We start from the raw sequence: 25,602 nt of genomic DNA on the forward strand, positions 1-25,602 counted from the left end.
TCCTAGCCGATTGTAATGGCTACAAGGAAGGCTGTTTTCCATGATAAGTATAGGAGTGAGCAGGTTGCCAATGCCTCGAACGGGGGGAGCGTAAGTCTCGTCAGAACTAAATTGAGGTCCCAGGAAGGGGCGGGGCATCGTACTAAGGGGTATAAACGCTCCAGGCCTTTGAGGAACCTCGAGACCATAGGGTGGGAGAAGACACAGTAAGTACCTTCTCCTGGGTGGAAAGTAGAAATAGCCGCCAAGTGTACTCGCAGAGATGAGATAGCGAGGCCTTGTTGTTTTAGGTACCAGAGGTAGTCCAAAATAGTAGGGATAGGAACCTCCGCAGGTGCAACATTCTGCGTATGACACCAGCAAGAAAACCGTTTCCACTTAGCTAAGTAAGTAGACCGCGTAGAAGGTTTCCTGCTACCCAGGAGTATCTCTTGCACTGGGGCAGAGCAGTGTAATTCCGATTGGGTTAACCATGCAGGAGCCACGCTGTTAGATGGAAGGATTGTAGGTCTGGGTGGAGAAGCCTGCCCTGGTCCTGCGTTATCAGATCCTGATGAAGGGGTAGGGGGATTGGGTTGGCTATCGAGTGGTCCAGCAACGTGGTGTACCAGTGTTGTCGGGGCCACACAGGGGCGGTCGAGCCCTGTCCCTGTGAAGCTTTACGAGAACCCTGTGCACCATCGGGAAAGGTGGAAAGGCGTAAAGCAGGTGGTTCACCCAAGAGATTAGGAAGGCGTCCGATATTGAGCCCGGGGCGAGATCCTGGAAGGAGCAAAACCTCTGACACTTCCTGTTGTTGCGGGAAGTGAATAGGTCTATGCGGGAAAAGCCCCACTTCTGGAAGATGGAATGTACAATGTCCAGGCGGAGTGACCACTCGTGGGAGAGAAAGGATCTGCTGAGATGGTCTGCCAGAGTGTTCCAGACCCCTGCGAGGAAGGATGCTACAAGGTCTATAGAGTGGGCTATACAAAATTCCCACAGTTGGATCGCCTCCTGACAAAGGGGGGAGGATCGAGTCCCTCCCTGTTTGTTTATGTAGTGTATTGCAGTTGTGTTGTCCTTGAGTACTAGAACACAACGGCCTTGCAGATGATGTTGGAATGTCTGGCATGCAAGGCGAACAGCTCTCAGCTCCTGGACATTTATGTGCAACACTAGCTCTTGAGATGACCAGAGGCCTTGCGTGCGATGATGGCCTAGGTGTGCCCCCCAGCCGAGAGACGACGCGTCCATCGTTAGGGATACTGAGTGCTGTCTCGGTTGGAACGGCATCCCTGCACACACCAGGGAAGATGTTAGCCACCAGTTAGGGAGCCTAAGACACTCTGAGGAACGGTGATGATCATGTCTATGGCGTCCCTGCCCGGGCAGTAAACCGAGGCGAGCCAGGTTTGACGGGGACACAGGCGTAGTTTGGCATGCTTGGTTACGAAAGTGCACGTGGCCATGTGACTGAGAAGGCTGAGGCAGGTGCAGGCCAAGGTCGTCGGAAAAGTTTGGAGGCTTTCTATGACCGAAACTAGTGCCCGAAACCGGGGTAGTGGAAGGAAGGCTGTTGTGAGTGTGGAGTCTAGAATGGCCCCGATGAATTCTATTCTTTGAGTGGGCACTAGAGTAGACGTCTCTAGACTGATCATCAGGCCCAACCGCTCGAATAGGTCCGTGACGATAGCAACATGCCTGGTGACTTGAACCTCGGAGGTCCTGCAAATAAGCCAGTTGTCTAGGTAAGGAAAGACGTGTATACACCGACGACGGAGGAAGGCGGCCACTACAGCCATGTACTTCATGAACACATGCGGGGCGGTAGAGAGGCCAAATGGGAGGACCGCAAATTGAAAATGTTGGTTGCGCACCATAAACCATAGGTACCGTCTGTGTGGAGGGTAAATGGCGATGTGAAAGTATGCGTCCTTCATGTCGAGAGCAGCGTACCAGTCTCCGGGATCCAAGGATGGGATGATGGTCCCCAGGGACACCATGCGGAACTTCAACTTCTTCAGAAAGACGTTGAGACCGCGTAGGTCCAGGATGAGTCGGAGACCCCCTTTCGCCTTGGGGATTAGGAAATATCAGGATTAAAATCCCTTGCCCCTGAACTCCTCCGGCACCTCCTCTATAGCTCCGATGGAGAGGAGCGTACGAACCTCTTGCCAGAGGAATTGCTCTTGAGAGGCATCCCTGAAGAGGGACAGGGAGGGAGGGGGCGAAATAAATTGGAAGTGGTATCCAAATTCCACCGTGCGTAGGACCCAACAATCTGAGGTTAATTGGGCCCACGCAGGGAGGAAGGAGGAAAGGCCGCTGGAAAACTGAAGAGGATCCTGGGGAAGGACTGGTGCTCTGCTCTCGGGCGCACCTTCAAAAGTTCGGTTTTGGTTCCTCTGATGGTTTGGCGGGACCGTTATTCTGGCTCCTTTGGGAACCCGATTGTCGTCTGCGGTTCCCGCGACCACGTCTCCTGCTAAAGTCTTGTCATGGACTTGGCGGGGGTAAGGGCATTGAGGCTGGGTACGGAAGGACCTCCGTTGGGTTTGCGGAGTATGCATCCCAAGGGAACGCATGATGATGCGATTGTCCTTGAGACTCTGGAGTCTAGGGTCCATTTTCTGAGAGAAAAGGCCCTGTCCATCAAACGGAAGGTCCTGAATAGTGCGTTGCAGTTCAGGAGGTAGGCCTGATACCTGCAAGCACGATATTCCCCGCATTGTAATCCCCAAGGCCACGGTTCTGGCTGCCGAATCAGCAGTGTCGAGTGAGGCCTGCAGAGAAGTCCGTGCCACTTTTTTCTCTTCCTCCAGACGGGCTTGGAATTCCGGGCGGGAGTCCTGTGGGACCAGTTCAGTGAACTCACCCACCGATTGCCAAGTATTATAATTATACCTGCTGAGCAGAGCGTGTTGGTTAGCCACCCGCAGTTGGAGGCCTCCGGCGGAGTAAACTTTACGCCACAGGAGATCCATCCTTCTAGTCTCCCGCGATTTCGGGGCAGGGGCTTGCTGGCCATGGCACTCTCTCTCATTCACAGATTGAACGACCAGAGAGCATGGAAGAGGATGGGTATATAAGTATTCATACCCTTTAGAGGGTACCATGTATTTCCTTTCCACGCCTCTGGCCGTAGGAGGGATAGACGCCAGGGATTGCCAAATGGTGTCCACTTTGGCCTGGATGGAACAGATGAATGTCAGAGCCACGCGAGTTGGGGCATCCGCCGACAGTATGTCTATGACTGGGTCTTCCACCTCCGGGACCTCCTCCACCTGAAGGTCGATGTTTAAGACGACTCGCCGGAGAAGGTCCTGGTGGGCTCGGAGGTCGATCGGGGGCGGGCCCGATGTAGAAGTACTGGCTACTGCCTCGTCTGGCAAAGAGGAGGACGACAGACCCGGCACGGTTGGCTCATTTAGTGACTCCTGTTCTGGAGGAGCATCAGGGTCCGGGAATACCTGAGGATCCGGTGCAAGAGTCGAGTCGTCCGTACCAGCTGGAGGAGGGCAGCTAACAGTGGCCTCTGGTGCCCGATGTTCCGACGGGACAGAACGAGATGCAACCGTGGGTTCGCCTTGGGCTTGGTGATATGCCCAAGGCGTCCAGAAGGACCACGGAGGCGCTTGTTCCGTGCCCTGAGGCTCCTGGAGGACACGGCTCTGCGTTTCTGAATCTTCATATGCGGCACTCTCAGCGTGCGAAGACTCGGATGGGTGCCGTGATGGCCATGGCGGAGCAGAGTGCACGTGAGGAGGAGCCCTGTGCGTAGGGTACTGTACGTCATGCCTCACAGGAGAGTGGTACCGGGAGTCGTACCGGTGCCGAGAGGTTGACCGGGACCTGCGACCGGCGCAGTGCCGGGAGGTCGACCAGGATCATGAAGCTCTACAGTGGGAGTGACTGCAGCATGAAGGGTGCCGGGAGCTGGACCACCGTCTGGAGTATCGGCCCGGAGAGCTGGATCTTGAACAGTACCGCGAGTACGACCAGTGCCAAGAAGGAGATCTGTACCGGGACCGCAAGCGGCATCGAGATCGGGACTGGTGGCGAGATCGGGAGCGCTGGCGAGACCTCAGTCTCAAGTGGTGCCTGCCTGTGGTGTCGATGGAAGGTGGCCTGACTAGGGCAGGCTTCCCTGCTGACGCAATAACCCGCACCGGTGGTGCCAGGGGTTGGGGCAGGATGGGCTCAGTTAGGGCAATGAGTCGAAAAGGTCTCTGGCGTGGTGGGAACAATAAGCTCGACCTCGGCGTGTGCCGGGGAGCTGTCATGCACCGGACTCGACGGCTCTTGCCTGGCCGGAATCAACGGTGCCGAGATTGCCGGTGCTGTGGCAGTTGTTGGTGCCGGGCGACTCGGTTTCGGCTGCTGCTCAGACTGCGGTGTGGATATTGGAGCCACAGGAGCTTTGACCTTTTTGGCAGGCGGGGAGAAGGAGTGATGCCGGGCTGGTTTCTGGGCCGGTGACGGCTGGTGCCGGGGCATCTTGGCGGTGCCGGAGCTCTCCGGTGCTGACGAGGCACTTCTCCCCGGCACGGACTGTGCGGCACTCGGTGTCAAAGACAGAGGAGTGAGGGCCGCCTCCATTAGGAGCTGCTTTAGACGAGAGTCTCGCTCCTTTTTTGTCCGCGGCTTGAAGGACTTGCAAATCCGGCACTTATCTGTAAGATGGGATTCCCCCAGGCACTTTAGGCAAGAGTCGTGGGGGTCTCCCGTTGGCATCGGCTGCAGGCAGGCCGAGCACGGTTTGAAGCCCAGTGAACCAGGCATGGGCCTGGGCACCGGGAGAGGGGAAGGGGCTAATCCCCAACCCTCTGAACTATATACGCTAACTACGTTTACAAAAGGTTATTAAAAGTGTTAACTACAACTATAAAACTATATACACAATAGTACTAGAACGAGTGAATAGCTAGGGAAGTGGAGATCAGCTAAGCCGCGCTCCACTGTTCCAACGACCGACACGGGCGGTAAGAAGGAACTGAGGAGCGGACGGGTCAGCAGGGGTATATATTCGATGCTATAGCGGCGGCAAGCCAGGGGGCGCCCAGCCGACCCACTGGGTGTTGCTAGGGTTGAAAATCTTCCGACGAACATGCACACAGCGTGTGCACACCTAATTGGAATGGATATGAGCAAGCCACTCGAAGAAGAACCCTTGTTGTTGTCCACTTAGAAATATACTGATAACTTTCAAATCAAGTACAAATTCTGGTATACAGTCACTTGCATTAAAGAAACAGAGTAACAATATTTTACAGGGAAGTTTGTTTATGGACTTTCTCAAGACAATCAGATTGTAGGTCATATGCAACCTGTGTCAGCTCGAAAACATGGCTCTCTCCCCAACAGAAGTTGGTCCAATAAAAGACATTACCTTCTCCACCTTGTGTCAGGAGTGAGGCTGTCAGCTGCGACACGCTAATGAGCCCGCCAGACTGCCGGAAGGACTGGTGGAGGAAGCCAGCAGGCCACTTTTTAAACCTAGCAGCAGTAGTAGCTCGTTGGCTGCTCACAGAATCATAGACTCATAGAATATTAGGGTTGGAAGGGACCTCAGGAGGTCATCTAGTCCAACCCCCTGCTCAAAGAAGGACCAATCCCCAACTAAATCATCCCAGCCACATCTTAAAACCTCTACGGAAGAAGATTCCACCACCTCCCTAAGTAACCCATTCCAGTGCTTCACCATTCTCTGAGTGAAATAATGTTTCCTAATATCCAACTGAGACCTCCCCCACTGCAACTTGAGACCATTACTCCTTGTTCTGTCATCTGGTACCACTGAGAACAGTCTAGATCTATCCTCTAGGTCTACCCCCCTTCAGGTAGTTGACAGCTGCTATCAAATCTCCCCTCACTTTTCTCTTGCGCAGACTAAATAACCCCAGTTCCCTCAGCCTCTCCTTGTAAGTCATGTGCCCCAGCCCCCGCTGGACTCTCTCTAATTTGTCCACATCCCTTCTGTAGTGGGGGAGGTGGGGGCCAAAACTGGATGCAGTACTCCAGGTGAGGCCTCACCAGTGCCAAACAGAGGGGAATAATCACCTCCCTCGATCTGCTGGCAATGCTCCTACTAATGCAGCCCAATATGCCATTAGCCTTCTTGGCAACAAGAGCACACTGCTGACTCATATCCAGCTTCTCGTCCACTGTAATCCCCAGGTCCTTTCCTGCAGAACTGCTGCTTAGCCAGTTGGTACGCAGCCTGTAGTGGTGAATGGGATTCTTCCTTCCTAAGTTCAGGACTCTGCACTTGTCCTTGTTGAACCTCATCAGATTTCTTTTGGCCCAATCCTCCAATTTGTCTAGGTCCCTCTGGAGCCTATTGCTACCCTCCAGCATATCTACCTCTCCCCTCATTTTACTGTCATCTGCTAACTTGCTGAGAGTGCAATTAATCCCATCATCCAGATCATTGATAAAGATGTTGAACAAAACTGGCCCCAGGACCAGTCCATGGGGCACTCCACTTGATGCTGGCTGCCAACTAGACATCAAGCCATTGATCACTATCCGTTGACCCTGACGATCTAGCCAGCTTTCTATCCACCTTATAGTCTATTCATCCAGCCCATACTTTTTTAACTTGCTGGCAAGAATACTGTGGGGGACTGTATCAAAAGCTTTGCTAAAGTCAAGATATCATCACCTCCATTTTACAGATGGGGAAACTAAGGCACGGATGTCCATTCAGCAGGCCAGTGCAAAGCCAGGAACAGAGCCCAGATCTCCCTTGTCCCAGTCCTGTGCTTTATTTGCTAGGCCACACTGCTCTGAAAAGAAGCCAGTGTACAAGATGTTACACATGTGACTAAGGACAGAGAAAAATAGTCTACAGTTGTTTGAGCTGCGAATCGGCATGTCATCACATAATTAAAGACATACAATGCACGGAGGGCAGGATTAAAGCTGCAGTCCATTTATTATTATTCCTAGTAGTGCCTAGGAGCCCCAGTATTGGCCCAGGCCCCTTGATGCTAGGTGCTGTACAAACACACACCAAACAGCTGACAATGTAAGTAATCAGCATGAAGCTGGGCACCCTGCTCATTCTCTGCACATTGATTTTGTGTGGGCTGCATACACATTCAGTGCTGTGGAATTCCAGCGTGCTCTTTCAACACAAAACACTGATGCCCCTTAGTCTACTGCCATCCACCGCTGCCTTGCACTCCCCAACTCCCCGGGGGTTGCTGGGATGTGACTCCATTCAGTATTTTTCAGCAGCTTTAACACTTCAGTGAACTCCAGCTTCCCCTCACACTCTCCAGCACTCATGTGGGAGAAGAGATTTTGATTTTATTATTTATTAATTGATTTACTTATTATGTGTAGAACCGTAGTGCCCAGGCTTCCCAGTCATGGCCCAGGACCTGTTGTGCGAGGGGCCATACAAACACAGGACAAATGTTGTAACAAGGCCAGAGGGTGTGGCTATGACAGAAGCCATGCGTGAAAACAACTCTCTCAACTGGATTTTTCATAAGATGTGAACATACCAAGCTCTGGGGCTGGAGCCTTGTGTTGCTGTGGCAACAAGATGCTGTTCTCTGAAAATCCAGTCAGATCCTTAACTCAAGCCCAGAGCATAGGCCGGTGCAGAGTGCAACGGCGCCTGTTAGGCAGTGCTGCTGATTGGTGGGAACACATGACTGTTGTCTCCTAGTGGCTGTGGTCTGCTCCAGCTAGATTGAAATTAAGGTGATGGTTCTCAGCTGTAAGCCCTATCTGTCCCAGGACCTGATGCCTGAGACTCCTTTCTCTCTGGGCCATGCAGCTACAGCGCTGCTCAGCAGAGGGGCCCTCGGTTTCAAAGAGCAGCTGTTGGTGACAGAGTTCTCCCTGTGAGGGGCTGGACTAACACAGGGCAGCTGGCCTTCAGGCGTGCGGCAAGGGGCCTCTGTTTGCACACACTGCTGCAGAGGGGGGTTGCTGAGGAAGACTTCTCTGGGGGAGGTGGGGAAAAGACAGTTACTCACTTTTGAAACTGTTGTTCTTCGAGATGTGTTGCTTATATCCATTCCAATTAGGTGTGCGTGTGCCGCGTGCACGTTCGTCAGAAGATTTTTACCCTAGCAACACTCAGTGGGTCAGCTGGGTCGCCCTCTGGAATGGCGCCGTTATGGCACCGGATGTATACCCCTGCCGGCCCACTGACGCTTCAGTTCCTTCTTGCCGGTTACTCTGACAGAGGGGAAGGAGGGTGGGTTTGGAATGGATGTGAGCAACACATCTCGAAGAACAACAGTTACAAAGGTGAGTAACCGTCTTTTCTTCTTCGAGTGCTTGCTCATATCGATTCCAATTAGGTGACTCCCAAGCCTTACCTAGGCGGTGGGGTCGGAGTGAGATGTTGCAGAATGCAACACTGCTGAACCAAATGCAGCGTTATCTCTGGACTGTTGCACTAAGGCGTAGTGTGCAGCGAAGGAGTGTACGGATGACCAGGTCACTGCCCTACAGATCTCCTGGATGGGAACATGGGCTAGGAAGGTGGCAGATGAAGCTTGAGCCCAAATAGAATGGGCAGTAAGATGGCTAGTTGGAACTTGAGCCAAGTCATAACAGGCACGGATGCAAGACGTCACCCAAGATGAAATTTGCTGCGAGGAGACTGAGAGGCCCTTCATCTGATCTGCGACCGCTACGAAGAGTTGCGGTGTTTTTCGAAAGGGCTTTGTTCTCTCGATGTAAAAGGCAAGAGCCCTACAAACGTCCAGGGAATGCAACTGTTGCTCCCAACATGAGGAATGCGGTTTCGGGAAGAAGACTGGGAGGAAGATGTCCTGGCTGACGTGAAAGGCAGACACCACCTTAGGGAGGAAGGCGGGGTGTGGTTGCAGCTGTACCTTGTCCTTATGAAACACCATATACAGGGGGTCCTCTGTGAGGGCCTGAAGTTCCGACACTCGCCTTGCTGATGTAACGGCAACGAGGAAGGCTGTCTTCCAGGAAAGGTAGAGCAGTGAGCAGGTGGCCATAGGCTCAAAGGGGGCACCCATGAACTTGGAAAGTACTAGATTGAGGTCCCACATTGGGGACGGGCGTCGAATCTGTGGGTACAAGTGCTCCAGGCCCTTAAGGAATCTAGTAACCATAGGGTTAGCAAAGACTGAATGTCCGCTCTCTCCTGGATGGAAAGCTGAGATGGCTGCCAGGTGTACCTTAATGGACAAGATCGCTAAGCCATGCTGTTTCAAGGACCAGAGATATTCCAGGATAGTAGGGACTGGTACCTGCATGGGGGCAGTATCGTTTTATGTGCACCAGCAGGAGAAACACTTCCACCTGGCCAGGTATGTCGACCTAGTGGAAGGCTTCCTGCTACCCAGGAGCACCTGTTGAACCGAAGCGGAGCAACGCAGCTCGGATTGATTTAGCCATGCAGCATCCATGCTGTGAGATGGAGGGACTGCAGGTCTGGGTGGTGTAGTCTGCCGTGTTCTTGAGTTATGAGATCTGGCCAGAGTGGTAGGAGAATTGGGTCGGTCACTGACAGGTCGAGTAATGTTGTGTACCAGTGCTGTCTCGGCCACACCGGGGCAATCAGGATTAAGTGGCCCTTGTCTCTGCAGAGCTGGAGTAGGACCTTGTGGACCATCAGGAACGGTGGAAAGGCATAGAGCAAATGGTCTTTCCACGTCATCAGGAATGCGTCCGAGAGGGAGCCCGGGGAGCGTCCCTGGAAGGAGCAGAACACGTGGCACTTCCGAATTTCACGAGAGGCGAAGAGGTCTATGTGGGGAAATCCCCACTTCTGGAAGACAGAATGGATGACATCTGGACGAATTGACCACTCGTGAGCTAGGAAGGACCTGCTGAGGTGATCTGCCAGGTAGTTCTGAACTCCTGGGAGAAAGCACGCCACCAGATCGATCGAATGGGCTATACAAAACTCCCAGAAGTGAATTGCTTCCTGACAAAGGAGGAAGGAGGGCACTCCGCCTTGCTTGTTTATGTAAAACATGGCCCTTGTGTTGTCTGTGAACACTGTAACACAACGGCCTTGGAGATGGTCTGAAAACACTTGACATGCCAGATGAACTGCCCCCAGCTCCCTCACATTGATGTGCAGGGTCACTTCTTGTGCTGACCAAAGGCCTTGTGTGCGGAGTCCCGCAAGGTGGGCACCCCAACCTAGAGATGATGCATCTGTTGTCAGGCTCATCGAAGGTTGTGGTGCATGGAATGGCATCCCTGGGCAGACCAGGGAGAGATTCAGCCACCAAGTTAAGGAAGTTATGATGTCCTTGGAAACAGTGAGAATTGTGTCCAGGCTGTCGCGGCCCGGGCAGTACACTGAGGAGAGCCAGGTCTGAAGTGGATGGAGGCATAGTCTGGCATGTCTAGTCACGAAAGTGCAGGCAGCCATGTGGCCTAGGAGACCAAGACATGTGCAAGCTGACGACATCGGAAAGTTGTGGAGGCCTTGAATTATCGCTACAATTGCCTGAAAGTGGGGCTGTAGTAGGCAAGCCCTGGCGAGACTGGAGTCCAGGATCGCTCCAATGAAGTCTGTTCTCTGTGTGAGTACCAAAGTGGACTTCTCGATGTCGATCATAAGACCGAGTTGTCTGAACAGATCTCTGACGAAATGCACATGATGGCGCACCTGCGTCTCCAAGGTGCCCCGAATGAGCCAATCGTCAAGGTATGGGAAGACTTGTATGCGACGACGGCCATAAATTTTGTAAAAATCCTTGGGGCTGTAGAAAGGCCAAATGGAAAGACCGCAAATTGAAAATGCTGCTGGTTGACCACAAAGCGAAGGTATCGTCTGTGCGGTGGGTAAATCACTATGTGGAAATACGCGTCCTTCATATAGAGGGCGGTGTACCAGTCTCCCAGCTCCAAGGAAGGGATGATGGTTCCCAGGGATACCATGCAGAACTTCAACTTTACCATGAATTTGTTGAGTCCCCGCAGGTCTAGAATGGGCCTTTACAAGAGTTCTCTGGGGCTTGACCCTCTCCAGGGCAGAGGGGAGCCACACTGGCTCACTACACCCCGATGGATCCAATGGGATTAGTCAGGCCCAGGGTCTCCCTCAGTAGCCCTTGCGGGAGTCGGCTGAAATGTGGTTAGTATGGGCCCGGCTCCGGCAGGGCAACAACCACTGAGTCAGGAGGCTCAGGCCCTCCAGCAGGGCTGAGCCATAACAACAGCCACGGGGCCCAGGCCTAGGTCAGGGCAGGCACCAGCCACTGAGTCAGGGTGCTCAGGCTCCTCATAAGAAAGGCGGTCAGAACTTTTTAACATGGGCAAACCGATGTATTTTTCCCTGACCATTTTCTCAGAAACGACTGAACTGTTTGGGATGAAATGTAAAGTCAAACTGAAGATCAGGCTGAGGACAACATGGAAAATTTCAGCCCAAATGGTTAACGTTTGGCAAACTTATAAGCCACTGAATCAAGGTCTTATAATGGGAAGTGCCAGTGCTCCCGGTCCCACCTGTAACTAATGCTGGGAGCTTTGGGGAGGAGGCAGCACAGGGCTGGGACCAGAGGGCAGCAGGAGGGAGTGGGGATTCCAGCTGCTGTTGGGCCTTGCCAGCACTGACCAGGCAAAGGAAACATCTCATAAAAGATTAAGGTTGGAAGGGACCTCAGAAGGCCATCTAGTCCAACCCCCCTATTCAGGGCAGGACCAAGCCCCAGACAGATTTTTACCCTAGTTCCCTAAATGGCTCCCTCAAGGATTGAACTTACAACCCTGGGTTTAACAGGCCAATGCTCAAACCACTGAGCTATCCCTCCTCCATAGCTACAATTGAGTACGGGCAGAGCATGGCAAGCACACAAGCCTGCCCCCAGTGGAGAACCAGAGCAAGGCTGCTCCGTGCCAAAGCCCCTGGAGCTAGATGGTCTCCTCAGCATCTTCCCATGGCACTGGGAAAACTAGGAGAGGGAGTATGGGATGGCATACTCGCTCAGCCCCAGCTCAAACGATGTGGGACCCAAGCCACAGCCGCGAGTCTCCCCTTTGGGGCAGCAGAGGTGATCTGGAACGAATGGCTGTGACATGTGCACCGCAGGGCCTGCTCCACGCCTCTGGACATCAGGGAGTCTCACCCCAGATTCCCGTGGGAGCATTTGAGAGGTGCTAGGGGAGCTGAGGTCATTGGGCCATGCATCCTGGGGGCCACACTGTAAGCTGCTGCTGCTATGTGTCAGAGGAGCTGTCACCTGAGGACAAGCTACAAGCATAACTCCAGCCCAAATGCCATCGCTTTGGCCCAGAGGCAATCGACACAAAGCAGCACCCAGGGCAGGTGAAAAGCAAACAAGGCCCTTGCACACAGTTTATCTCCACAAAGCGAGTCACACGGCACAGAGAGAACCCAGCCCCTTACCTCTTTGTTATTGCCCTCAGAAAAGTTGGGGACACACTCCACTAGTTTGGACATTGTGCTGGTTCCGTTGCTGCCAGGGGGATGCCTTGGCCTGGCCGCACTGGGTTGTTCAGTTTATGTAATGCTGGGTGTTTGCTCTGACCGGTGTGGCTGCAGAAATGGAACTAAAAGAGTAGGAGCCTTATACGGCCTAGCCAGTGACCTTTCCCAATCTCCAGGGTTTCTTATTAACTACCCATAACTGCAGCCAATAGTAGGAGAGTTTCTTAATTAAACAAATAAGAGGAAACTTTTGGCAGGGAGGCACACCTGGCCTCTAGCTACTGGCCTGAATCTACTGTCTGTTATGTTGGTGTCACTCAGGAGTGACACCCCTGCACTCACACGTTTGTACTGGAACGTTAATGGTCAAGTCTTGCTCTGTTATAACCTGGGCTTTAGTCTCTGTTGTCAGGCTGTTGTCTGATTCAGTTTCATTAAGAGCAGCCAATACTTATTTACCCATGTAGCTGCAGTTCTAAAATACTAATAAAATACAAACATATGTTTTTGTTACAATATAAAAAGACAAATTCTACTCCAGTTCATAGGCTGTCTTCTTCCCCAACCCCCCAGAAGACACGTTCTTTAGTTGCCCACAATTTATTCTGTGCTCATAATCCTAGATAGAGACAAGCAAATCATAGACATAGACATGCAAGGATTTAGTTATACATAGGAACAAAAAGAATCCTGACAACAGTATTGGTCCTAGGTGACCAGATGTCCCGTTTTTATAGGGACAGTCCCGGTTTTGGGCACTTTTTCTTATATAGGCGCCTATTACTCCTCACAGTTTTTCACAGTTGCTATCTGGTTACCCTAATTGGTCCTTATTATATAGCAAAGGTAGACTTTTTTTTATTTCCATTATGGATGATTAAAGAAGGCAGAAATGTTTAGTAAACATTTACTAAACATTTCTGTTCTGTATTTGGGGGGAAAACAGATGATGTAATCTCATTCTATGGTGACAACACTCTTTCCTTTCCACTAGCATTTCAGTGAAATGTCACACAGCAGCTACTAAATTTTGACATTTTTAACACAGGTCCAGAGAATTTGCATCCAAGAGTTTGAGAAGAGCTGACTGAGGAGCTCACTGTTGTTGATTTTCAGTAAGTTTTGGAACACTGAGGAAGTTCTAGAAGACTGGAAGAAAGCCAATGTTGTGCAAATATTTAAAAAGGGTAAAAGAGTTTCCACCTTTATAATTGCTCATAACTGAATCCCCGAGGCCCCACCCCTGACCCACCTCTTCCCAAAACCCTTCCCTTGCTCTGCCTCTTCTCCTCAAATGCCTACCCCACCTTTTCTCTCAAGTCCCTGGGCCTTTTTCCATCTCTTCCCCCCCAAAAGGCCCCACCTCCATCACTCGCTCCTTTATCCCCTCCCCCCGTCGCTCATTGGATCGTCTCAAGGAGCTTGCCTACCCAGTAGTCAGAGTATGCAAACATGAGACAGGACTCAAGAGTCAGCTGGGTCAGGATATCACTGGTCAGAGGCAGGGGTCTGGAGATCAGAACCACCAGTCAAATGCCAGGCATCAAGCTGGGTCAGGATTCCAGAAAAATGAGGTGGGGGTGGGAGGCAGCACGAATGGGTAGCAAAGAGCACAAGGCACACAGTCCAGAACAGGGTGGAGACCAGCTGTCAGGCAAATTCCTGTTCCTGCTGCTCTGGGACTTGGCCAGTCGGACCTCAGGGGGCTGGAGTCTCCCAGGTATCTTGGGCCATCCTTGTTGGGGTTAAAAGGACTCAGCCACACAGCAGGACCGTTCCCCGGCTTACATAATTGGCATCACAAACAGGATCCTATCCATAGGGTCCAGCCCACTGGTTTACTGGTTGAGTTCTGGTAGCACTGTCCAGGCCTGGTGGACCAGGAAGGAACTGACCATGCACAGCACATGGTTTGTACATCTAACAGCAGTTAATGGACTGGCAATCCCAGTTGTGGGATGCCTCAAAGCAGACATAGACAACATGGGCCAGACACTGCCAGGAAAATGCAACTTCATCCTGAAAGACAAAGCCTCTGAAGAGAGCCATAGGGGAGAAGGAGTCCCAGGCATTCTAGGGATGAACATCATTAGTGAACTGAAAGAGCTATTGTTGCCAGGAGAAGGAACCAGGAGGATGACCAATCATGGGCACTCTAAGAAGAATGCTGTGCTGATTAGTTCTGGCTCGAGGGGACAGACAGAGCTGTTCCCTGGATCTCACGGGGCAGATTGGAAATGTTGGTCCCTTACTAAAACTCAGTCAGGGCTTTTTGGTTGGCTGGCTTCCAGTGCCAAAAGAAAGGGGAAGGGCTGATGGGAAATCAGGACCCTGAAACTGACAGTCCCCGGGGGCAATGGGGAGAGGCAAATGCTCCAGGTCAGCCTGATTGACAGGGTGGGCAGGCCAATGAGTGATTCATGAAGCCAGGAGTGTCCCATCCTCCGTGTGAGCTGGAATTGCCTGGGTCAGACAGAGTGGGGCCAAGCTAAGGAGAGAGCAGGGCTGGGTCTGAGCTGAGCTGGGGAGCAGAGTTGTGCCAGCCAGAGAACAACCAGAGAAGCAGCCTAGGGAGCAGGTCAGTGCTGGGAGCAGAGACACAGAAGCAGCCCGGAGAGCAGACCTGTGCTAGGAGGAGAGCTGTGTGTGTGCAGCAACCGGAGGCAGACGGGCCAGAGAAGCAGCCCTGGGAGAGGGGGCGGGGGGCTGGAGGCAGAGCAGCAGCATCAGTGCTGAGGCAGGCTGCGGCTGGAGCTGGAGCTGAGGCAGAGTGGAGCAGGAGCTGGAGAAGTCTGGAGCCAGGAGCGAGGAGCAGCTGGGCAGAGCAAGGGGGACTGCAGTGAGGCGGCCTGGCTCCCAGCTGCACCCGAGAGGGCCGAGCCAGAACAAACACCAAAGTGGGCAGAGCCACCGCCGCCCATTCCAGCCCCCCGGAAGTCATGGGGCGGGACAGGAAGTATAAAGGCCCGGCCCCACCGCTAGTTGGCCGCTGGAGAGGACAGACATTGGTGCCGTAGCCCCCGCCGAGCCGAGCCTGCCCTGTGCTCGCTACCCTGAGGAGCGCCGGCCGAGCCTGCCCGTGCTCACTACCCTGAGGAAGACTGGCTGAGCCCGCCCCATGCTCGCTACCCTGAGGAAGATTGCCCGAGCCGACCCCGTGCTCACTACCCTGAGGAGGACTGGCCAAGCCTGCCCCGTCCTCGCTACCCTGAGGAGGACTGGCCAAGCCTGCCCCGTCCTCGCTACCCTGAGGAGGACCGGCCGGGCCTACCCCTCGCCTGGTGCCCCGAGGAGACACCTGAACATCCCAGCACCCAGGATCCCAAGGACCAGCCCCGCTTACCCAGCGCTCAGTATCTTGAGGAGCCCATGGTGTGGGACACTGCGGAAGACGCAGGTGATACACAGGTACCAACAGGGGGGCAGATTGGACGTCGCCTGGGGGTAGCCAACTCTAGTCTGGCTCCAGGAGACCCCGAACCAATGTCAGTGTGTTGCGGTCAGGATCCCCACTGACACAGCAGCAGACTGTCTGCCGCTGTTAGGGCCCCAGGCTGGGATGCAGTGAGTGGGAGGGCCTGCGTCCCCCCTGCCACCCTTCCAGGGGTGGCAGACTCCCCCTCTTGCTGGCCTGAGAAGGGCCTGAGCCGTGAACTGCTTGTTGCCCCGCCTTGTCCAAGGGCCTGGGCTAATAGACTGTTTGTTTGCTCCACCCCGGCCTGAGGGCCTGAGCTCCTGACTGTTTCCTGCTTCACCAGGCTAAGGCGACAGCTCACCCAACTCGTGTAGCGAGGCAGACTGGCTTCCAGCCGTGCCCGAGAGGGCCAAGCCCCCACACCAGACCCTTACACATGGTGCCTTCTCTAAGGAGTTCCGCCCAGGATGTGGGCGTGGGCTCTCGACACCAGTGAAAAGGGGGCTGGGGGAGAGAGACTTCCCTCCCAAGAGATGGATCTGTCACAACTCTTCGCTCTTGTGACGGAGAACCAGGAGCGACACCAGGCGGCCCAGTTGCGGCAGCAACAGGAGCAGCAGCTCCAACAGCAACAGCAGCTCGTTGAGCAGCTAGGAACCCAACAGCACCAGCTGGTTCAGGACCTGGTCACCCAGCACCAGGATTTCCACCGGCAATGTATCCAGCAGCTCGCGGCGGCGCTGACCCGGCCTGGGGAACCCCAGCCGGGAGGCACGGCTGGGGCCCCAAGGCCCACCCCTCCGATCCGGCTGATGAAGATGGGCCCCGGCGACGACCCCGAAGCCTTTCTCATCACGTTCAAGCGGGCGGCCGTCATCGCGGGGTGGGCCCCAGACCAATGGGCTTCCGTCCTGGCCCCGTATTTGACAGGGACTGCTCAAATCATCTATCAAGGCCTGTCTGCGGAGGCAGGCCAGGACTACAGCCAGGTAAAGGCCACTATTCTGGACGCCCTGGAGGTGAGTCCAGAGACTTTCCAACAGCGGTTTAGAAACCTGGCCTACCCCCCTGGGGCCCGACCTCGGATGGTGGACCAGGAGCTCCGAGAAACTTGCAAGTGGTGGTTGCAGCCCGAACGCCGAACGTAGGAGGAGCTAATGGAGCAGATGGTACTGGAACAGTTCACCTATGTCCTTCCGCCGCGAGGAAGGGCTTGGGTCCTCTGCCATAAGCCTGCGACACTGGCCACCACTGTCACATTGATGGAGGACTTCCTCGCGGCCAAACCGCCAGTGGGCCCGGCCGGTCGAGCCACCCCACCAGGGACGGAGCACCCTAGCCCCGAAAGGAAGGGGGTGCCCGCCCGGACTGACTTGCAAGTTTCCTCCCGAGGGACGGAGGGCCGGACCTGGACTGCGATGGCACCTGGGCGACTCGCTCGGGCCCCAGCTTTGGCGGCGCGTGGGGGCCACCGGAGCCCTCAGGGAGACACCCCCAGGACCCAGCCACCGACGAGATGGGCAGACCTCGGGCCCTGTTTCTCCTGTGGGGAGTATGGCCATCTGCAGCGGGACTGCCCGAGACTGGAGTGCACTTCTGGCCAGGTATGCTCGGGGGAAGCTCATGCCCGCTGTTCACAAGCAGCCAAGATCACTGTACCCGTGGCTATTGAGGGGTACCCGACGGTGGCCCTCCTCGATTCGGGCTGTGGGCAGACGCTGGTCCACCAACACCTAGGTCCCCCGGCTGACGCCCGCCTGGGGAAAATCCAGTTGCAGTGTATCCATGGGGACATACCACCTTACCCTAGTACCTGGGCCCAACTGATCATTGATGGAGTCACCCGACCGATGGTAGTGGGACTCGCTCTGCGACTGGCATACCTAGTGATCCTTGGGCAGGACTGGCCCGAGTTCCCGGCAGTCTTACGCCGCCACACTGGGGGCAGCCCACGGGTCATGCCAGCCTTGGAAGGGGAAGCCCCCGGGACTGAGGAAGATGAGGGGGAAGCCCCCGAGACCGAGGAAGATGAGAGGGAAGTCCTCGACCTCACCAGCACGGCGGGAGAACCGGAGGACGCTTCCCCGGGGGAGTTGGAGGATCCGTTGGCCCCCACGGACTTTTGCCGAGATCAAAAGGCTGACCCCACACTTAAGTGGTCGTACAAACAGCTGGCCGCTGTTGATGGGACCGTCCTCGATCCACATTGGGTGGCACAGTGGCCACACTTTGAGCTGTGGCAGGACCGCCTGTATCGGGTTGAGCGGGACCTCCACACGGGGGAGTCCCAGATCCAACTCCTCGTGCCCCGGTGTCATCGGCGGGGCGGTTATGAAGCTGGCTCATGACGTCCCAGCAGCCGGACACCTGGGTCTCGAAAAGACTTTATCCCGGATACTGAGGCGCTTCTTCTGGCTGCGGATACATCAGGAGGTAAAGAACTATTACAACTCCTGCCCAGACTGCCAGTTGGCCGCCCCGGCACGAACTTTCAAGGTGCCCCTGGTCCCCATGCCATTAATTGAGACTCCCTTCGAGCGCATGGCCATGGACCTGGTGGGGCCCCTCCCCAAGAGCACTGTGGGATTTCAGTACATCTTAGTGATGCTGGACTATGCTACCCGGTTCCCTGAGGCAATCCCCCTCCGGAACATCACAGCCCGCACCATCGCAGGGGAGCTGGTGAAAGTATTTGCCCGCGTCGGCCTGCCCCGGAAGATCCTCACGGACCAGGGGACCAATTTTACCTCGCGGCTGTTACAGCAGGTGTGTGGAATCCTGGGGATCAAGCAACTGCGGACGTTGGTCTATCATCCCCAGACCGATGGGCTGGTCGAAAGGTTCAACCAGACCCTGAAGGACATGCTGCGGAAGTTCCCCCAGGAGGACCTCCGCCGATGGGACCAGCTACTTCCACCCTTGCTCTTGGCGGTACTGGAGGTCCCCCAATCGTCGACCAAGTTCTCGCCGTTTGAACTGCTGTATGGCTGCCGGCCCCGGGGCCTATTGGATCTGATGAGGGAAACGTGGAAGCAAACCCCATCACCCACCCAGGGCCTCTTTAAATATGTTCTCCAGCTCCAGGAGCGTCTTAAACAGGCTGCAGCCCTGGCGCGAGAGAACTTGAAAGCCACTCAAGAAATGCAGGCCCAGACCTACAACCAGGATGCACAGACACGCGACTTTCAACCAGGAGATCGGGTCTTACTCTTCCTTCCCTCCGGCGAATCAAAGATCCTGGCTCGGTGGCAAGGGCCGTATGAGGTGGTTCGAAAGGTGGGCCGGTTACATATGAGATCCATCAGCCTGACCGGCGAAAGAAGAGACAGCAGTACCATGTCAACCTTCTCAAACCCTGACGGGAACGACAGGGTCTTTTGATCAACCCCTACCCACCGGAACCCGAGCTCGGACCCCAGGTAACTCCTACCAAGGACCCGGGGGGACCCCAGCTTGGGGAGACGCTGACGGAGGAACAACTCAGACAGACCCAGTGCCTCCTTCAAGCGTTCCCCGCACTTTTATGGCCCAACTCGGATACACCTCCCTGGTCTATCATTGGATTCAGACTGAGCCTGGGGTGGTGATTCAGAGCGTGACCAGGCCCTTGCCGTATCACAGGAGATGGGTCGTTGATGAGGAGGTACGGGCCATGCTAGACCTGGGGGTGATTGAACCCTCGCAAAGCGAGTGGCGGAGCCCAATAGTCCTGGTACCGAAGCCCGACGGCTCACAACAGTTTTGCATCGACTTCAGATGCGTTAATGCCATCTCCAAGTTCGATGCATATCCCATGCCCCGAATAGATGAACTGTTGGCCCGATTAGGAGAGGCCTGGTATATCACCATCCTTGACCTAAGCAAGGGGTACTGGCAGATCCCCCTCGAACCAGCCTCTAGGGAGAAGATCGCGTTCGCCACTCCTACGGGCCTATACCAATTTACCCAAATGCCGTTTGGCCTCCATGGGGCCCCAGCCATGTTTCAGCGCCTGATGGACCGCCTCCTCCAACCCCATCAGGACTATGCGGCGGCCTATCTGGATGACGTGGTCATTTACAGTTGCCAGTGAGAGAACCACCTAGAGCGGGTCGCCACCGTCCTGAGGTCCTTGCGGGTGGCCGGGTTAACGGCCAACCCTAAGAAGTACCGTATCGGCTGGCAAGAAACTACCTACCTGGTATACACTATCAGAAATGGACAGGTAAAACCCCTCGTGGGCAAGGTCCAGGCCATCGCAACCTGCCCGCCGCCCGCCACAAAACACCAGGTACGCCAGTTTCTGGGGCTGGCGGGATATTACCAACAGTTCATTCCCCAATTCACAGCGATTGCTGCCCCCTTGACTGGGCTTCTAACTAAGGACAGCCCGCGGCAGGTGAGATTGACCCAAGAGTGTGAAGAGGCCTTCCAAACACTCAAAGCAAGCCTCTGCCATGAACCAGTCTTGTATAGCCCCGATTTCAACCAGACTTTTATCCTGCAGACGGATGTCTCGGAGGTGGGGCTCGGGGCTGTCCTCTTCCAAGAGGTAGACAGGGAAGAGCATCCGGTCCTCTACATCAGCCGGAAGCTGTTCCCCCGAGATAAAAGTTATGCGGTGGTTGAGAAGGAAGCCCTCGCAGCGAAGTGGGCTTGCGATGCCCTGCAGTACTATCTCCCTGGGGTCCCATTCACCTTGGTCACCGACCACGCCGCCCTCCAGTGGTTAGCCCACATGAAGGACCATAATAAGTGGCTGCAGCGGTGGTACCTGGCACTGCAGCCCTATGCCTTCACCATTCGCCATAGGGCCAGGAAGGACTACGCAAACAGGGACTTCCTTTCCCGCCTGGGGGGTATGGAAGGGTCTGGCACCGCTGCATGGGAGCCAGCCTTGAAGAGGGGCCCATGTAGCGAGGTGGCCTGGCTCGCAGCCGTGCTCGAGAGGGCCGAGCCAGAATAAACACCGAAGTGGGCAGAGCCACCGCCGCCTGTTCCCGCCCCCCAGAAGTCAAGGGGCGGGACAGGAAGTATAAAGGCCCAGCCCCAGCGCTCAGTTGGCCGCTGGCCACCGGAGAGGACAGACGCTGGTGCCGTAGCCCCCGCCGAGCCGAGCCTGCCCCGTGCTTGCTACCCTGAGGACCGCTGGCCGAGCCTGCCCCGTGCTCACTACCCTGAGGAAGATTGCCCGAGCCGACCCCGTGCTCACTACCCTGAGGAGGACTGGCCAAGCCTGCCCCGTCATCGCTACCCTGAGGAGGACCGGCTGGGCTTACGCCTCACCCGGTGCCCCGAGGAACTGCCTGAACGTCGCAGCGCCCAGGATCCTGAGGACCAGCCCCGCTTACCCAGCGCTCAGTATCCTGAGGAGCCCATGGTGTGGGACACTGCGGAAGATGCGGGTGATACACAGGTACCAACAGGGGGGCAGATTGGAAGTGGCTCGGGGGTAGCCAACCCTAGTCTGGCTCCAGGAGACCCCGAACCAATGTCAGTGTGTTGCGGTCAGGATCCCCACTGACACAGCAACAGACTGTCTGCTGCTGTTAGGGCCCCAGGCTGGGACGCAGTGAGTGGGAGGGCCTGCGTCCCCCCAGCCACCCTTCCAGGGGTGGCAGACTCCCTCTCTTGCTGGCCTGAGAAGGGCCTGAGCCTTGAACCGCTTGTTGCCCCGCCCTGCCCAAGGGCCTGGGCTAATAGACTGTTTGTTTGCTCCATCCCGGCCTGAGGGCCTGAGCTCCTGACTGTTTCCTGCTTCTCCAGGCTAAGGCGACAGCTCACCCAACTCGTGTAGCAAGGCGGACTGGCTCCCAGCTGCGCCCGAGAGGGCTGAGCCCCCACACTGGACCCTTACAGGGAACCTGGGTAGCAGGGTCCAGTGCTGAGAGACACCCCCAGCCAAGAGGCCTTGCAGACCAGACATGGAGGGGGATCGTAACCCCAACAGTGGGTGCTGATGCTGGGAAGAAGGGTCCTGCCACCTAGAGCCTGAGGGCATGTGGCCACCACCAGAGGAAATGTCCGACCTGCAGCATCCCTGCAGCACAGCCAGGGCCTGGGCAGGGGCCTGGGACATGTGAGGAACAGACTGTGAACTGCCCTTACATTCCAGAGATGCTAGTTGTGATGTCCCTGTGCCAGAGAACAGGGTGACGGGTTTTCCTTTAACTTTTCCCATGTTTTCCTTATTTTTTAAAAATTGGTTGCTGTTTAATAAATTGTACCTGCTTTGAACTGTATGTAATGATCAGTGGGCTAGGGAAGCACCCAGTGCATAGAGAGCACCCTGGAGTGGGGACACCCTGGCCCCTGCCCTAAGTGACAACAACAAGGTTGGGTGTCGAGCCCTCCAGGAATCCTGAGCCCAGCCTTGTAAGTGTCACGAGGATTCTGCCCCCCAGGAGAGTGGGAGGGGAGCCCTCGAGGGCAGGCAAGTCTCTGGGTAAAGGAAGTGGGAGCGAGGACTCAGATCCTTTCGCTAGCCCATGTTACCAGGGTAATGTATAAGCCAGGAAAGTTCCCCACAGTAATGGGACCATTCCCCCACTTACACTAGCAATGATTGTGGGGCAAGTCTCTGGCCTGTGCTGTACAGGAGGTCCGACTAGATCCGAGGTGCGCAAACTACGGCCCACAGGCCAGATACAGCCTGCAAGCTCCTGCTGGGGAGCGGGATCTGGGACTTGCCCTGCTCCAGCGCTCAAGCCAGGGCACTGGGTCGGGGGCGCACCACACAGCTCAGCCTCGCTGCGGCCAGAGGGCAGGGTTGGGAGCCACACCACGTGGCTCCCGGAAGCCATAGAATGGCCCTGTTCCGGCTCCCATGTGCTCCAATGGCCCCCTCCGGTGCTCCATAGGAGCCGGAGAAGGGACATGCCAGTGCTTCTGGAAGCCGCTTGAGGTAAGCACTGCTTGGATCCTGCCACCATGGGCCTCTCCCCACGCCCCAACCCCCTGCCCCAGCCCTGATCCCCATCCCACTCTCCAACCCCTCGATCCCAGACCCAGCACCCTCCTGCACCCCAAACCTCTCATCCTCTGCCCCATCCCAGAGTCTGCACCCCCAACCAGAGCCCTGATCCCCCCTGTACCTCAACCTCAATTCTGTGAGCATTCATGGCCTGCCATACAATTTCTATTCCCCGATGTGGCCCTCAGGCCAAAAAGTTTGCCCACCCCTGGACTGGATGGTCACAATGGTCCCTTCTGGCCATGGAATTGATGACTGAACCTATGAATCTCAGCACCCTCTCTCCAGGCCCCAGCAACACAGCACTGGTGTCTCTCCCAAAAAACTGAGGGCTCTTCCCAAGGAAACAAAATACTGGACCCTGTTAATGCTGACTCCTCTGCAGAAGATAAAACACATATCTGTAAACAGCCCAGAATTCCCCTCCTGCCCCACTTATCTATGGGGTAAGCCTTATTTAGACCAATGGGATTGCTCACATGAGTAAAGACTACTCATGTAAGACAGGGATCAGGGCTGACTGCACTAGTTGTCCTAGAGCAAACACACTAATCGTTAAATGTTACCTAATCCCAGCTAAATCTTTAACAGGCCTCAGGCCAGAGGCAGATTTACCATGAAACAAAAAGTGCAGTGGTACGGGCCCCCAATGACAGTGGGGATGTCCTCCCGAAATGCAAGACAAATCTCATCTGAAAATCTGCCCCCGAGGCCCTGCCAGCACTGCCTCCCTTCCTCCCCGCCGTGCCACTCCCGGAATTGGCCAGCATGTCCCTGCAGTCCCTGGAGGGCGGGGGGGAGGGGCCTGCGCATTGTCCCCACCCCAAGCACTGACTCCATAGCTCTCATTGGCTCGCACCCCACAGAGGGTCACAGGAAGAGAGAAGGACACACACAAACTCACGGTCACACAGAGCGAGAGGGACACACACACAAAGCCTTACGGAGCGAGAGGCACACACACACAGGGTCACAGGGAGAGAGAGGAACACAAACACCCAAAGTGTCACAGGGAGCAAGAGGGACATACACACACAAAGCGTCACAGAGAGCAAGAGGGACACACACGCAGGGTCACAGGGAGCGAGGGGGGCACACACACACACACACACACACAGGGTCACAGAGAGAGATGGACACACAGACACAGGGTCACAGGGAGAGAGCGGGACACAAACACCCAAAGCGTCACAGGGAGCGAGAGGGACACACACAAACAAAGCATCACAGGGAGCAAGAGGGACACACACATGCAGGGTCACAGGGAGAGAGAGGGACACACACACACATGCAGGGTCACAGGGAGAGAGAGGGACACACACACACATGCAGGGTCACAGGGAGAGAGAGGGACACACACACACAAAGCGTCACAGGGAGCGAGAGGGACACACACAGGGTCATGGAGCGAAAGGGACACACACACAAGCAGGGTCACAGGGAGAGAGAGGGACACACACACACAAAGCATCACAGGGAGCGAGAGGGACACACACATAGGGTCACAGGGAGAGAGAGGGACACACACACACAAAGCGTCACAGAGAGCGAGAGGACACACACACGCAGGGTCACAGGGAGCGAGAGGGACACACACATGCAGGGAACATCTGCACCTCTTCCAGCAGGTGATGCTGCGCCACATCGGAGCCATTCTGGCTGGAGCCGGCCAGGGGGATCCAGGCAGTCCTGTCGCCAGGGCTGATTGAAACCGCCTCAGCCATCGCAGTGGTAACAGAGCCATGCCGGGGGAACCAAGGCCACGTCTCCCTGCGGTTTGGCCAGTTTTGCTCATGGAGGCTTTGGCAGGGCCACAACCTGCTGATTAGACCCAAGTCCCGCTGGGGGGTGACATGGGATCAGATTGTCAGCCCCTCCACACTTCTCCATGGGAGACATTGGGCAGGGGCCCTATTCCCAGGGCTGGGGGTGCATTTAGGGTTTGGTTGCACCCAGGGCATTGCCAGGACTGTTACCTGAGTGAGAAACGGAGCAGCAGGCTCTGTGTCCCTGCCTCCTGGCCCTGGGGACCAGCAGCAGAGATACAGCCGGCCCTGGCCAGTGACCACGGAGCCTGGGCTGCTGCCCTCCTAGAGCGACCTGTTACCTCAAGGGGAATAAAGCAACACTTCAAAGGAAAACGTTAGAAATGGTAGGGGAGAAATAGGACAGGAAAAAGCCCCTTTTCTCAGAAGATACAAACTCGACTCCCTCCTGTCTCTATCACCAGTGGATTTAGCCTCCCTCCTTGTGTGCTGTAAATAAAATAAAGAGGAGACAAGGTGGTTTGGCACAAACAAAGGTAACTGTAGTCAGGGTAAAGGTACAGAAAACTGGGGGAATAGGGGAAAATGCAAACTCAATTAATACAAGGAAACAGTGACTGGCTTTGGGAGCTTAACGCTCAGGCCCATAAACCCTCCCTTGGAAACTGGAAAATGCTAAATGATGCCCCAGCACAGAAACCTTTTCCCACTGGTCAGGTGCAGTGGATCCCACATGCCGGCACGACGCCCAGGACCTTCCACTCTCTGGCTGATTTAGAGCCACTGGGGAGGAGCACTGGGGAGTCCAGACGACGGTTGGGTTTCGTCGCTGGCTGGGAGGCCCTCTGGGATAGTGGACACCAGGAATGCAGGATGCCAGGAATGGGGGTGACAGGCCTCCTGTTCCTCAGTCTCACGGCGGGACCGAGGGAGGTCTTCACTCTCCAGCTCGGGAGCACTGTGAAGACCCGACCGTGTACGGGCTGTCCTGGGGTGCACAGCCCCGTGCAGGCGCTGAACACGTCCTTATATCACTTTTGTGGTGGGAAAAGTTCTGAGGCGATGGAATGCTGAG

General features: G+C 55.4%; 1 protein-coding gene across 2 annotated transcripts in view; it reads right to left on the reverse strand.

Annotated features, from left to right (window-relative positions):
* Positions 1 to 12,465, reverse strand: part of FTCD (formimidoyltransferase cyclodeaminase) — a 63,810-nt gene extending 51,345 nt beyond the window's left edge. For both annotated transcript variants that reach the window (XM_030580493.1, XM_030580492.1), the window contains exon 1: positions 12,353 to 12,465. In XM_030580493.1, coding sequence (XP_030436353.1) covers positions 12,353 to 12,406 — 54 coding nt within the window. In that variant the 5' untranslated portion in view covers positions 12,407 to 12,465. The remainder of the gene's footprint in view (positions 1 to 12,352) is intronic.
* Positions 12,466 to 25,602: the final 13,137 nt, after the last annotated feature.

Source organism: Gopherus evgoodei, chromosome 11 (assembly GCF_007399415.2).
Source record: "Gopherus evgoodei ecotype Sinaloan lineage chromosome 11, rGopEvg1_v1.p, whole genome shotgun sequence".
NCBI lineage: Eukaryota > Metazoa > Chordata > Testudines > Testudinidae > Gopherus > Gopherus evgoodei.